At 32.1% G+C, this 16,633-nt stretch overlaps 1 protein-coding gene across 1 annotated transcript; it reads right to left on the reverse strand.

Moving 5' to 3' along the window:
- Positions 1-360: 360 nt before the first annotated feature.
- LOC21389498 lies at positions 361-717 on the reverse strand. The gene has a single exon (XM_010091198.1). The coding sequence runs from the start codon at positions 715-717 to the stop codon at positions 361-363; it is 357 nt and encodes a 118-aa protein (XP_010089500.1).
- Between the last annotated feature and the right edge of the window lie 15,916 nt (positions 718-16,633).

Below are 16,633 nucleotides of genomic sequence, written 5' to 3' on the forward strand. Positions count from 1 at the left end.
GAACGCGTTAGGTGATCGGAGGACCCAGTCATTTACCACAAACAAGGACTGGCCACTGCTGAATTAAAGTTCCCACATAATTAATTGACTCCTTCAATCTCTCTCACATTGCATAATGTAAAGTTTAGTATTTTAAGGACTAAGAGATTGAAGTCTTAAGTCAGCTAATCAAATGCATTAATTAACAGGCTGCGTTAATGTACAGTTGATCAATCTCAATTAAATGAGTCAACATACTTGGTTTATTGTACACGGGAAAAAATTTAAGAAATCATACCACTCTCGCAGAGTACTAGAGAATATATACATTGCGATTTCTCCAACAAACAAATAAAGCAATTATTCCTAAGCTAGCCGGCCTTAAGCCGTGGACATGTTGGAGAGCCGACTAAGGGTCGGCCTAAAACTCCACCACCGAAGCGTAAAGCGGCGTTTCGGCGGCGTTAGTGCCCTCTTTATCAATACCTCCACGGCCCTAGGCGCCGCGTATCCATATCGATGACGGCATTGGACTGACCGAGTTGATGCAGGGACTTGGTTCTTAGTAGAGAACGTCGGTAGAAGACGAGAGCTTGAAGCTGATGATGATGAAACGGTGGAATTGTTGATTTTGTGCCTTACAAGACCATGTTGTCTTCTCTGATCAATCTTGGCTCCATCGCCGAGCAAAGGCCTTGCCGGAACATGAAGTTTTTCCACAATTTGTTTCCGAGTCATTCTTTGCATATTGTCAGAAGACCAGCTTGAAATGTTTGTAGTGTTTTGTGAATTGTAGAGATCAGTGGTGTTTTGTCACAGCTGGTTTGGCATTTGGGATGACTAACGTTGTTTTATACAAGATGTTACATGACACAATGTATGATTCAGAAATGTCGTGCGTGGACTTCTAAAGCCATTGACCGATATTTGAATACTCGGTTATGGAAACTAGACGCGGCGTTTGACCAGGACACTCAAAAGGGCCCCCGGCCCGCGTAGTGAGCACAGGGGCCGGAATGGATAAATTTTTTTTTTTTATTTATATTCTGCATTTTAAAATTAATATATGATTTTTATGAATTAATACAGCAAGTGGTACCATTCTTTGATAAATATTTTGTATTTTATGATTTTCTTGATTTTTAGTCTTTGAAAAATAATATAAAGTAGAAACGATGTCAAAAACTTATGAAATTTTGCATAAACGATCCTTATATTTTTCTGGACATGTCTTTAAAAAATGACCTCAAAAAATGACAAAAAAGCTAAAACACTGTCAAAAAGCTCATGGCCCGCGTAATGGGGTGCCCAGGGACCGGGATTGGTCAAAAATTTACATTTTTAGTTATGTTTTACATTATAAAATTAATATACGATTTTTAGGAATTAATGCAACAAGTGGTACCAGTTTTTGATGAATATTCTTTTTTACGATTTTCTTTATTTTTTGTCTTTGAAAAATAAAATAAAATAAAAACGACGTCAAAAACTTATGAAATTTTACAAACACGATCCTTACATTTTTCTGATCATGTCTGCAAAAAATGGCCTCCAAAAAAGTAAAAAGTTGTCAAAAGGGCCCCCGACCTGCGTAGTGGGGCGCCCAGGGGCCGGGATGAGTCAAAATTTTATATTTTTATTTATGTTTTGTATTCTAATATTAATATATAATTTTTAGGAATTAATGAAACAAGCGGTACCATTTTTTTGATGAATATTCTATTTTTTATGCTTTTCTTTATTTTTCATCTTTGAAAAAAAAATATAAAATAGAAACGATGTCATAAACATACGAAATTTTACAGACACGATCCTTACATTTTTCTGGACATGTTTGCAAAAAAATGGCCTCAAACAATGAAAAAAAAGTAAAACACTATCAAAAAGCCCCCGGACCGCGTAGTCGGGCGCCTAGGGGCCGGGATGGGCCAAAACTTTAAATTTTTATTTATCTTTGCATTCTAAAATTAATATACGATTTTTAGGAATTAATGCAACAAGCAGTACAAGTTTTTGATGAATATTCTATTTTTTATGATTTTCTTCAACTTTTCTTTAAAAAATAAAATAAAATAAAAACGACTTCAAAAACTGATGACATTTTACAGACACGATCCTTACATTTTTCTGGGCATCTCTTTAAAAACTGGCCTCAAAAAATGACAAAAAAAGTAAAACATTGTCAAAAGGGACCCCGACCCGCACAGTGGGGCGCCCAGGGGCCGGGATAGATCAACAATTTACATTTTTATTTATGATATGCATTCCAAAATTAATATATGATTTTTTAGGAATTAATGCAACAAGCGGTACCAGTTTTTGATGAATATTTTATTTTTTATAATTTTCTCTATTTTTTGTCTTTAAAAAATAAAATAAAATAAAAATGACGTCAAAAACTTATGAAATGTTACAGACACGATCCTTACATTTTTCTGGGCATGTCTGCAAAAAATGGCCTCAAAAAATGACAAAAAAGTAAAACGGTGTCAAAAGGGCCCCTAACCCGTGTAGTGGGGCGCCCGACCCGTGTAGTGGGGCGCCCAGGGGCCGGGATAGATCAACAATTTACATTTTTATTTATGTTTTGCATTCTAAGATTAATATATGATTTTTAGGAATTAATGCAACAAGCAGTACTATTTTTTGATGAATATTCTATTTTTTATGGTTTTCTTTATTTTTATTCTTTGAAAAATAATATAAAATAGAAACGACTTCAAAAACTTATGAAATTTTGCAGACATGATCCTTACATTTTTCTGGGCATGTCTTTAAAAAATACCCACAAAAAATGATAAAAAAAGGTAAAACGCTGTTAAAAAGCCCCCGGCCCGCGTAGTAGGGCACCTAGGGGCCGGGCTGGGTAAAAAATTTATAATTTTATTTATGTTTTGCATTCAACAATTAATATACGATTTTAGGAATTAATGCAATAAGTGGTACCAGTTTTTGATGAATATTCTATTTTTTATAATTTTTTTATTTTTTATATTTGAAAAATAAAATAAAATAAAAACGATGTCAAAAACTTATGAAATTTTTGCAGTTATGATCCTTACATTTTTCTGGGCATATGTAAAAAAATGGCCTAAAAAATGACAAAAAAGTAAAACGCTCTCAAAAGGGCACCCGGCTCGCGTAGTGCGGTGTCCAGGGGCGGAGATAGGTCAAAAATTTACATTTTTACTTATATTTTGTATTATAAAATTAATATATGATTTTTTAGAATTAATGCAACAAGCGGTACCATTTTCTGAATAATATTATATTTTTTATGATTTTTTTCGTCATTGAAAAATAATCTGAAATAGAAATGATGTCAAAAACTTATGAAATTTTATAGACACGATCCTTACATTTTTCTGGGCATGTCTTTAAAAAATTGCCTAAAAAAGTGACAAAAAAGTAACGCAGTCAAAAAGCCTCCGACCCGCGTAGTGGGGTGCCCAGGAGTTGGGATGGGTCAAAAATTTACATTTTTATTTATGTTTTGCATTCTAAAACTAATATACGATTTTTTAGGAATTAATGCAACAAGCGGTACCAGTTTTTGATTAATATTCTATTTTTATGATTTTCTTTATTTTTTGTCTTTGAAAAATAAAATAAAATAAAAGGATGTAAAAAACTTATGAAATTTGGCAGTTATGATCCTTACAATTTTCTGGGCGTGTCTTAAAAAAATGGCCTCAAAAAATGACAAAGAAAGGAAAACGCTCTCAAAAGGGCCCCCGGCCCGCGTAGTGCGGTGGACAGGGGCCGAGATAGGTCAAGAATTTACATTTTTACTTATGTTTTGTATTCTAAAATTAATATATGATTTTTAGGAATTAATGCAACAAGCGGTACTATTTTTTGAAAAATATTCTATTTTTTATGATATTTTTCGTCTTTGAAAAATAATCTAAAATAGAAACGATGTCAAAAACTTATGAAATTTTGCAGGAACGATCCTTACATATTTCTGGGCATGTCTTTAAAAAATGGCCTCAAGAAGTGACAAAAAAGTAACGCAGTAAAAAAGCCCCCAGCCCGCGTAATGGGGCACCCAGGGTCCGAGATGGGTAAAAAATTTATATTTTTATTTATGTTTTGCATTCTAAAACTAATATACGATTTTTAGAAATTAATGCAACAAGCGGTACCAGTTTTTGTTGAATATTCTTTTTTTTATGATTTTCTTTATTTTTTATCTTTGAAAAATAAAATAAAATAAAAATGACGTAAAAAAGTTATGAAATTTTGCAGTTATGATCCTTACATTTTTTGGGCGTGTCTTAAAAAAATGGCCTCAAAAAATGACAAAAAAAGTAAAATGCTCTTAAAATGGCCCCCAGCCCGTGTAGTGCGGAGCCCGGGGGCCGAGATAGGTCAAAAATTTACATTTTTACTTATGTTTTGTACTCTAAAATTAATATATGATATTTAGGAATTAAAGCAACAAGCGGTACCATTTTTTGATGAATGCTCTATTTTTTATGATTTTTTTCGTCTTTGAAAAATAATCTAAAATAGAAACGATGTAAAAAACTTATGAAATTTTACGGACACGATCCTTACATTTTTCTGGGCATGTCTGCAAAAAATGGCCAAAAACATAGGAAAAAAAGTAAAACGATGTCAAAAAGCTCTCGTACCGCATAGTGGGGCGCCAAAACTTTATATTTTCATTTATGTTTTACATTTTAAAGTTCATATATGATTTTTACGAATTAATGCAACAAGCGACACCATTTTTTGATGAATATTCTATTTTTTATGATTTTCTTTCTTTTTCATCTTGAAAAAATATAATAAAATAAAAAAGACGTAAAAAAATAATGAAATTTTGCAGACACGATCCTTACATTTTTCTGGACATGTCTGCAAAAAATGATAAAAAAAAAGGTAAGACGCTGTCAAAAAGCCACCGGCCCGCGTAGTGGGGTGCCCAAGGGGCGGGATGGGTAAAAAATTTCCATTTCTATTTATGTTCTACATTCTAAAATTAATATATGATTTTTAGGAATTAATGCGACAAGCGGTTCCAGTTTTTGATGAATATTCTATTTTTTTATCTTTTTCTTTATTTTTTTGTCTTTCAAAAATAAAATAAAATAAAAAACAATGTCAAAAACCTATGAAATTTTGCAAACATGATCCTTACATTTTTTTGGGCATGTCTGTAGAAAATGGCCTCAAAAAATGACAAAAAATGTAAAGGGCTGTTAAAAGGGCGCCCGGCCTGCGTAGTGGGGCTCCCAGTGGCCGGGATGGGTCAAAAATTTATATTTTTATTTATGTTTTGTATTCTAATATTAATTTATGATCTTTAGGAATTAAGGCAACAAGCGGTACCATTTTTTGATAAAAATTCTATCTTACATGACTTTTTTTATTTTTATTTTTCATCTTTGAAAAATAATATAAAATAGAAACGACGTCAAAAACTTCTGAAATTTTGCTGACATGATCCGTACATTTTTCTGGACATGTCTACAAAAAAAGGGCTCAACCAATGACAAAAAGAAGTAAAACACTGACAAAAAATAGTAAAACACCGCAAAAAAGCACCCGGACCGCATAGTGGCGCGCCCAGGGGCTGGGATTGGTCAAAACTTTATATTTTTATTTATATTTTGCACTCTAAAATTAATAAATAATTTTTAGGAACTAATCCAACCAGCGGTACCAGTTTTTATTGAATATTCTATTTTTTATGAGTTTCTTTATTTTTTGTGCTTGAAAAATAAAATAAAATAAAAATAACGCAAAAAACTTATGAAATTTTGTAGACACGATCCTTAAATTTTTCTGAGCATGTATGCAAAAAATGGCCTCAAAAAATGATAAAAAAGGTAAGACGCTGGCAAAAAGCCCCCAGCCCGCATAGTAGGGTGCCCAGGGGCCGAGATGTATCAAAAATTTATATTTGTATTTATGTTTTGCACTCTATAACTAATATACAATTTTTAGGAATTAATGCAACAAGCGGTACCATTTTTTGATGAATATTCAAATTTTTATGTTTTTCTTTATTTTTTGTCTTTAAAAAATATAATAAAATAAAAATGACGTCAAAAAATAAGAAAATTTTACAGACACGGTCCTTACATTTTTGTAGGCACGGTAGAAAAAATTTGCCTCAAAAAATGACAAAAAAAGTAAAATGTTGTCAAAAAGCCCCCGCTTCGCGTAGTGGGGCGCCCATGGGCCAGCTCAGGGGTCGGGATGTGTCAAAAATTTATATTTTTATTTATATTTTATATTCTAAAATTAATATATGAATTTTAGGAATTAAGGCAAGATGCGGCACCATTTTTTTATGAATACTCTATTTTTTATGATTTTCTTTATTTTTCATCCTTAAAAAATATAATAAAATAAAAACGACGTGAAAAAATAATGAAAGTTTAGAGACACGAACCTTAAATTTTTCTAGGAATGTTAGAAGAAAATGGCCTAAAAAGAGAAAAAAAAAAGGTAAAACGCTGTCAAAAAACCCGCAGCCCGCGTCATAGGGCGCCCTGGAGCCAGCTCAGGGGCAGGGAAGGGTAAAAAATTTACATTTTTATTTATGTTTTACATTCTAAATTTAGCATATGATTTTTAGTTATTAATGCCACAAGCGACATCATTTTTTATGAATATTCTAATTTTTATGTTTTTCTTTATATTTCATCTTTATAAAATATAATAAAATAAATATGATGTCAAAAAATAATGAACTTTTGCAAACACGGTCCTTACATTTTTGTAGGCATGCCAGCAAAAAATTGGCCTTGAAAAATGAGAAAAAAGTAAAATGTTGTCAAAAAGCCTCCGGCCCGCGCGGTGGGACGCCCAAGGGCCAGTTCAGGGGCCGGGATGTGTCAAAAATTTACATTTTTATTTATATTTTACATTCTAAAATGAATATATGATTTTTAAGAATTAATGCAAGAAGCGGCCGCATTTTTTGATGAATATTCTATGTTTTATGATTTTCTTTATTTTTCGTCTTTAAAAAATATAATAAAATAAAAACGACGTGAAAAAATAATGAAATTTTACACACATGAATCTTAAATTTTTATAGGCATGTCAGAAGAAAATGGCCTCAAAAAAGAAAAAAAAAATGAAAAACGCTGTCAAAAAGCCCTCGGCCCACGTAATAGGGCGCCCCGGGGCCAGCTCAAAGGCTGGAATGGGTCAAAAATTTACATTTTTATTTATGTTTTATATTGTAAAATTAGCATATGATTTTTAGTTATTAATGCCACAAGCGGCACCATTTTTTATGAATATTCTATTTTTTATATTTTTCTTTATTTTTTGTCTTAAAAAAATTTAATAAAATAAAAATGACGTCAAAAATAATGAAATTTTGCAGACATGGTGCTTACATTTTTGTAGGCATGGCAGAAAAAATTGGCCTCAAAAAATGAGAAAAAAAGGAAAACGTTGTCAAAAAGCCCCGACTCGCTTAGTGGGGTGCCCAGGGGCTAGCTCTGGGGCCGGGATGTGTCAAAAATTTACATTTTTATTTATATTTTACATTCTAAAATTAATATATGATTTTTTGGAATTAAGGCAAGAAGCGGCACCATTTTTTTATGAATAATATATTTTTTATGATTTTCTTTATTTTTCGTATTTAAAAAATATAATAAAATGTAAACAACTTGAAAAAATAATGAAATTTTACAGACACGAACCTTAAATTTTTCTTGGCATGTTAGAAGAAAATGGCCTAAAAAAAGACAAAAAAAGGTAAAATGCTGTCAAAAAGTCCTTGGCCCCGCGTAGTGGGGCGTCCAAGGGAAAGCGAATGGGTCGGGATGGGTCAAAAATTTTCATTCTTATTTATGTTTTATATTCTAAAATTAATGTCTGATTTTTAGGAATTGATACAACAAGCCGTACCATTTTTTGATGAATATTCTATTTTTTATGATTTTCTTTATTTTTCATTTTTATAAAATATAATAAAATAAAAACAATGTCAAAAAATAATGAAATTTTGTAGACATGATATTTACATTTTTCTAGGCATTCTTAAGAAAATGGCCTCAAAAAATGACAAAAAAGAGTAAAATGTTGTCAAAAAGCCCCTGGCCCATGTAGTGGGACGGCCAGGGGCCCGCTCAAGGGCCGGGATGGGTAAAAAATTTTCATTTTTATTTACGTTTTGCATTATAAAATTTATATATAAAATAAAAATGACGTCAAAAAATAATGAAATTTTGCTGACACAATCCTTACATTTTTCTAGGCATGCAAGAAAAAAATGACCTTAAAAATGACAAACAAAAGGAAAACGCTGTCAAAAAGTCTCCGGCCCGCGTAGTGGAGCGCCCAGGGGTTAGCTAAGGGGCCGGGAACGGTCAAAAAGTTACATTATTATTTATGTTTTGCATTCTAAAATTAATATATGATTTTTAGGAATTAATGCAACAAGCGACACCATTATTTGATTAATATTCTATTTTTTTATGATTTTCTTTACTTTTCATCTTTTAAAAATATAATAAAATAAAAACGATGTCAAAAAATAATTAAATTTTGCAGACAGGATCCTTACAATTTTCTAGGCATGCCAGAGAAAAATGACCTCAAAAAATGACAACAAAAAGTAAAACGTTGTCAAAAAGCCCCTGGCCCGCGTAGCGGGGCGTCCAGGGGCATCCTCAGGGGGCGGGATGGGTAAAAAATTTACATTTTTATTTATGTTTTGCATTCTAAAATTAATACATGATTTTTAGGAATTAATGCAAATAGCGGCACTATTTTTTTTATGAATATTTTATTTTTAATGATTTACTTTATTTTTCATCTTTACAAAATAAAATAAAAATGACATCAAAAGATAATGAAATTTTACAGACATGATCCTTAAATTTTTTTAGTTTGGCCAGAAAAAATGGCCGCAAAAAATGAGAAAAAAACTCAAACGTTGTGAAAAGGCCCCGACTCGCGTATTGGGACGCCCAGGGGCCAGCTCAGGGACCGGGATGGGTACAAAATTTAGATTTTATTTATCCTTTGCATTCTAAAATTAATATATGATTTTTCAAAATTACTGCAACAAGTGGCACCATTTTTTATGAATATTCTATTTTTTATGATTTTTTTATTGTCTTTAAAAAATATAATAAAATAAGAAGGACGTCAAAAAATAAAGACATTTTGCAGACACGATCCTTACATTTTTCTGGGCATGCCAGAAAAAAAGGCCTCAAAAAATGACAAAAAAAGTAAAATGTTGCCAAAAAGTCCCCGGCCTGCGTAGGTGGGCCTGTTGGGGCCAATCAGGGTCCGGGATGGGTCAAAAATTTATATTTTAATTTATGTTTTACATTTTAAAATTAATATATGATTTTTTAGAATTATTACAAAAAGCGGCACTATTTTTCGATGAATATTCTATTGTATTTTATTTTCTTTATTTTTCGTCTTCAAAAAATATAATAAAATAAAAACGACGTCAACAAATAATGAAATTTTGCACACACAATCCTTACATTTTTCTAGGAATGTCAGAAAAAACAGAGCTCAAAAAATGATAAACAAAATGAAAACGCTGTCAGAAAGCCCCCGGCCTGCGTCGTAGGGCGCCCAAGGGCCAGCTTAAGGTTCGGGATAGGTCAAAAGTTATATTTTTATTTATATTTTGCATTCTAAAATTAGTGTATGATTTTTAGGAATTAATGCAACAAGCGGCACCATTTTCTTATGAATATTACATTTTTCATGATTGTATGTATTTTTTGTCTTTAAAAAATAAAATAAAGTAAAAATGACGTCAAAAAATAATTGAATTTTGCAGATACGATCCTTAAATTTTTTTAGGGACGGCAGAAAAAAATGGCCGCAAAAAATGACAGAAAAAGTAAAACGCTGTGAAAAAGGCCCCGACCCGCGTCGTGGGGCGCCCAGGGGCTAGTTTAGGGGCCGGAATGGCTCAAGAATTTACGTGTTTATTTATGTTTTGTCTTCTAAAATTAATATATGATTTTTAGGAATTAATGCAACAAGTGCCACCATTTGTTTGATGAATATTCTATTTTTTATGATTTTTTTATTTTTCGTCTTTAAAAAATATAATAAAATAAAAATGAAGTCAAGAAATAATGAAATTTTACAGACATGATCCTTACATTTTTCTAGGTACGCCAGAGAAGTATGGCCTCAAAAAATGACCACAAAAGGTAAAACGCTGTCAAAAAACCCCCGGCCCGCGTAGTGAGGCACCCAGGGGCCAACACATGGGGCGGGATGGGTTAATAATTTACTTTTTTATTTATGTTTTGCATTCTAAAATTAATATATGATTTTTAGGAATTAAGGCAAAAATCGGCACCACTTTTGACGAATATTCTATTTTTTATGATTTTTTTATTTTTCATTTTTCCAAAATATAATAAAATAAAAACCATGTTAAATAATGATAAAATTTTGCAAACACGATCCTTACATTTTTCCAGCCAGGCCAGGCAAAAATGGCCTAAAAATGACAAGAAAAGAAAAACGCCGTCAAAAAGCCCCCGGCCCACGTATGGGGGCGCCTTGGGGCAGTCAAGGGCCTGGATGGATAAAAAACTTTCATTTTTCTTTATGTTTTGTATTCTAAAATTAGTATATGATTTTTAGGAATTAATACAACAAGCGGCACCATTTTTTCACAAATATTATATTTTTTATGCTTTTTTTTTATTTTTCATCTTTAAAAAATATAATAAAATAAAAATGGCGTAAAAAAATAATATAATTTTACAGACATGATCCTTACATTTTTCTAGGCAAGCCAGAGAAATATGGCCTCAAAAAATGACAACAAAAAGTAAGATGTTGTCAAAAAGTCCCAGGCCCGCGTAGTGAAGCGCCTAGGGGCTAACTCAGGGGCCGGGATGGGTCAAAAACTTACACTTATATTTAGATTTTATTTTGTAAAATTAATATATAATTTTTAGGAATTAATGCAACAAGCGGCACCATTTTTTGATGAATATCCTATTTTTAATGATTTTCTTTATTTTTCATCTTTAAAAAATATAATAAAATAAAAACGACATTAAAAAATAATGAAATTTCGCAGAAACGATCCTCGCGTTTTTCTAGGCATGCCAGAAAAAAGACCTCCAAAAATGATAAAAAAGTAAAACGCTGTCAAAAAGCCCTCGGCCCATGTATGTGTGCGCCTAGGGGCCAGTCAGGGGTCTAGATTGGTCAAAAATTTATATTTATATTTATGTTTTGTATTCTTTAATTAATATATCATTTTTAGGAATGAATGCAACAAGCGGCACCATTTTTTGATGAATATTCTATTTTTTTATGATTTTCTTTATTTTTCGTCTTAAAAAATATAATAAAAGAAAAACGATGTCAAAAAATAATGAAATTTTACATACATGATTCTTACATTTTTTCTAGACAAGCTAGAGAAATATGGCCTCAAAAAATGACAACAAAAAATAAAACGATATCAAAAAGCCCCCGGCCTGCGTAGTGGGGGTGCCTAGGGGCCAGGTCAGGGGCCGGGATGGGTCAAAAATTTACAATTTTATTCATGTTTTGCATTCTAAAATTAATATGTGATTTTTAGGAATTAATGCAAAAAGTGGCACCATTTTTTTGTCAATATTCTATTTCTTATGATTTACTTTATTTTTCATCTTTAAAAAATAAAATAAAAGATAAACGACGTTAAAATAGAATGAAATTTCGCAGACACGTTTCTTACATTTTTGTAGGCATGCCAGAAAAAAATGGCCTCAAAAAATGACAACAAAAGTAAAACGCTGTCAAAAAGCCCCCGGCCCACGTATGTGTGCACCTTAGGGCCAGTCAAAGGCTTGGATGGGACAAAAATTTAAATTTTTATTTATGTTTTACATTCTATAATTAATAGATGATTTTTAGGAATTAATGCAACAAGCGGCGCCATTTTATTGATAAATATTCTATTTTTTATGATTTACTTTATTTTTCATATTTAAAAAATACAATAAAATAAAAAAGACGTCAAAATCTAATGAAATTTTGCAGACACGATCCTTAAATTTTTTTAGGCATGTTAGAAAAAAAATGGCAGCAAAAAATGACAAAAAAAGTAACACGCTATGAAAAAGGCCCCGGCCCGCGTAGTGGGGCGCCTAGGGGCCAGCTCAGGAGTCAGAATGGGTCAAAAATTTACATTTTTTATTTATATTTTGTATTCTAAAATTAATATATCATTTTTAGAAATTAATGCAACAAGTGGCACTATTTTTTTTATGAATATTCTATTTTTTATGATTTTCTTTATTTTTCGTCTTTAGAAAATAAAGAAAAGAAAAATGACGTCAAAAAATAATGAAATTTTGCAGACACGATCCTTAAAGTTTTTTAAGCATGCTAGAAAAAATGGCTGCAAAAAAGGACAAAAAAGTAAAACGTTGTGAAAAAGGCTCCGGCTCGCATTGTGGGCTGCCCAGGGGCCTCTTCAGGGGCCGTGATGTGTCAAAAATTTAAATTTTTATTTATCGTTTACATTCTAAAATTAATATATTATTTTTAGGAATTGATGCAATAAGTGACACCATTTTTTTGATAAATATTATAGTTTTTATGATTTTCCTTATTTTTCATCTTTAAAAAATAAAAGAAAATAAATATGACGTAAAAAAATAATGAAATATTACAGACACGATCCTTAAATTTTTTTAGGCATGGCAGAAAAAATAGCCGTAAAAAATGACAAAAAAACGTAAAACGCTGTGAAAAAGACCCCGACCCTCGTAGTGGGGAGCCCAGGAGCCAGCTCAGGGGCTAGGATGGGTCAAAAATTTATATTTTTATTTATCCTTTGCATTCTAACATTAATATTTTATTTTTAGGAATTAATGCAATAAGTGACACCATTTTTTGATAAATATTCTATTTTTTATGATTTTCTTTATTTTTTGTCTTTAAAAAATATAATAAAATAAAAACGACGTCAAAAAATAATAAAATTTTACAGACACGATCATTACATTTTTGTCGCCATGCCAGAAAAAAATGGCCTAAAAAAAGGACAAACAAAAGGAAAACGTAGTCAAAAAGTATTTGGAAAAGAAAGTCTCTGGAGCAAACTATATTGATATTTATGTATTTATTTTTGTGATTTTATTAAACAGTCTAATTTAATTAAGTTAAATTTTAAATTAAACCCTAATAATCATGGCCATATCCTTGGGGTCGTGCAGTTTTTGGTATCAGAGCCCGGCTTCAAAATCTATGGGAAATCGAGCTTGTGTGAGTTTTTATCGAGTTTTGTTGTTCTTTTAACAGTTTTGTGTCGGGACGTGTCGTATAATACTAGTTAATACATTATATAGTTGCATTTGAGAATTTGACGTTAGAGTCCGTTTCATTCTCCTAGAGCACTTTGATGGATGGAATCCATGTTTCTATTATCGATGTTTATCGATATGAAGATCGAGGTTAAAGTTGACTTTAAATTTTTCGGGATGTACTGATTTCGACCCGATGGTTATTGATTTGTTTCCATAAGTGCTCTTGACTCTTGTCAGTTTCAAATTCAAAATCAGTATTGACTTTGAAATTCTCATGAAGATTTCAGTTTTGATATGATATTCGTTCTGACTTACTTCCGTGTAGTTAAACTCTCGATATTGGTCCCTTCCACTTTTCGACATGTCTAACATGGGGGTTTAAGTTGATGGAGAGTGACGCCTTAAAATCAATCAGTTTTGATCATTAAAGTTTCCCTCCTCCTTGTTTAGTTCTTTCCGATTTGATCAATGCACAAGTTTAGTCCTGCAATCTAGCTTTGTTTCCTAGCTGCTCGTTTCAATTCACTGATGCATTCTTTTATCTCTTGAGAGTGTTTTGCTCAAGAGTGTTTACTTCATGGGTTCTTGTGTTGATGAGACATCGTTCTTTCTTCGATTGATGATGATGGTGGCTATAAACTTCGTCAAGAGATTGATGTTTGTCTCTAATATTTATTGTATTCGACCTAGTTTGGAAGCATGGTAGGTCATAACCCACAGGTTCCAGGATTCCAACTTCGAATTCTTTCCAAAATCTGTTATGACCGGAAGTTGGTATCTTCATTATTATGTATGTATCGCATCGTGCTATCTCTCCATCACGATCCTACATTATTCAGGAATTGAAATTCTTTCTTGTCTCGAGTGTTAGTCTCGGTAATTCCCTTGTTAACTTGAACCATGTCATTGTAAGACATTGACTATGGAAATTAATATTCTCAATCATTACGCTTTTAGAATTCTAAATTCGAGCTTTATTCTTAATCTGTTTTGAACTAGAGTTGGACTTTCTCCTTGATAACCGTATTTTGATTCATATTCTCTTTCTATTATGAATCAATGTTATTCTAAGATCAAGACCACTTCTTGTTTCGAATAGCAGTCTCGGTAATTTTGTTCCTAATACAGAAACATGTCATATCATTCATTTTCTTTTAGTGTACGGTGATCATTAGTGTGAGACTTGACAATCTTAACTTCGAAGATCCCTATTCAATCACTGGGTTTTGGAGATTCAATCGATAATTTGGGCTCATATCTATTCGATATTAAATTCCTATTGGTTCTTCTTTTAGAGTCAAATTTGACTATGTGAATTTCTTCGACTTTCTAGATTCTAAGTCGATGATTGATATTCTTGTGTTCGAACATTCCCAGAATTGGGTGTCTCTATTCCAGTGGTTGGGAGTTTATGTTGTTGATTGACTTCTAGCTGAAATTGATAATATACTGGATATGAAATTCCAAGATGACAAGTGTTTCCGTGTCCCATTCTATGATTCTAAAATTCATAAAGACTCGAACGAGGCGAGTGGTCCTATTTTATTGAAATTAGAACTTCGTTTCTTTATCACTGATAGAATGGTTGATTGTGACAACTGATATCATGATGTTGCCAGTAGAGTCGCAAGGTGGATGTTATTTTCCATCATTTGACACGTAGGAATCCACAGAAAATGCGTACAAAGTCTTAGTTCATAGGTTCTCGGACGACTATCGTGACAAATTATTGTATTCGCCTCTTTTCCGCCATGTGAGTGACATTTTTGCTTTTGACTCATATTCCAAGTGGTGTTTTAAATGGAAGAACTTCTTTAGTAGTTGAAGTTGAGTTCCCACAGGATGAAGATGTTAGATTCGACCCTCCTGAGGTGATGTCTTGTCAATTTCATGTGAAATTAGAACGGATAATTCTAATGATAAGTATGAACAACACTTTGGATATTTTCTAAATCGGTGTCAGACCGTGGGTGTTGCATTAAAATCAACCTTGAAGTCATTTAGTCCAAGTGATGGATTTCATGCAACTATAAGAATTTCCCTAGACAAGCTGTTCTGATTTTCTGCAACTTGTTTTTGAGGGCCTTGTCAGTTTCTGAACCTTATGTGTAACATACCAAATCAAAGATCTACATGTCTACTTTCTTATGGAGTTCATTTTGGAATTTTTGGAGACATAGATAATAATTTATGTATATTACCGTCAAGGTCGACGAATCTGAAATTTTATTGGATTTATGAAGAATATGGATTCGAGTTAGAAACTGATTTATGATTGAACGATTGGATGTTTGAAGCCTTTGTGGTTGTTTAGTATTAGCTATGAGTTTCTTTGGAATTTCTCTCTTGAATGTTATTATTTTGGGCTTTAATCATACTTTCCCCACTTGATCCACATGATTTTGGGGAGGATTCTAGGAGCAGCCCAAAGAAAAGCTTAGGACTTGATTATTCTCAATAACTTTTAATATTGTTATATTATAACCTTAAAATAGACTTATCAAGCTTTGATAGGAGATCTGAATCACATAAAAAGGAGTTTTGTAGCTTAAGTTATGAATTTTTCAATTTGTTAGAAAAAAGTGTTAAGGAAACTAACCTGGACAGGTTTGATACTGTTGAATTCTGGGAATCCTCAGAGTGAATTTGAATTATGGTTACATAATTGGAAACTAGACATCCTAATTTTCGTATAGCCATAAGAATCACCCCAAATGGATAACAGTAGCTCAAATTATGCATTTTTGAAGTTACGCTTGATTTCTAGGAATTCTGTAGAAAAATAGCCACGTTTTGATCTCGTATAATGTGTTTTTGGAGACATTAACATATCTGAAACTAAGTTTACGATAGCTTTTTGGAAAGCTCTAGATGTCTACTTCAATTAGGCCTGATTTTGTAATTTTTGGGACTGTGTAGAATATTTTATAATTATTCCCGTAACAACCACCAAAGCTGTCTTTTTTAAGAACTAATAAAATAACGAACTGAGACCCTTACTTTTTGAAATAGAGTTGCTGCACCTAAGCCACCATTACTACCATCTAGAACATGTTATTTGTGACATGTGGGAGTTAGAATCAAGTCATTTGGAGTTTTGTAACCCGAGTTGTGCGCATTGGAAGTTTCATGCTAAAAACTTCTCAAAAGTTATCGAAACTAGGAAATGATAGAATTTTGATTTCTTAGAAACTATTTTTGAGGTACTTAGAGATCTTGGATTTTGCCATATGATAACTCATTTCGAAGATTTAAGTGTCTACTTTAACTAAAAACTAGAATTACACCCTTCAGATCTATGTGGAATGTTTTATGATCATTTCTGTCGAAAATGTCAAAATTACGTTCTTGGCATAACGCAAAAAGTGTGA

Source organism: Morus notabilis, unplaced genomic scaffold (genome assembly GCF_000414095.1).
Source record: "Morus notabilis unplaced genomic scaffold, ASM41409v2 Scaffold2146, whole genome shotgun sequence".
Lineage (NCBI taxonomy): Eukaryota > Viridiplantae > Streptophyta > Magnoliopsida > Rosales > Moraceae > Morus > Morus notabilis.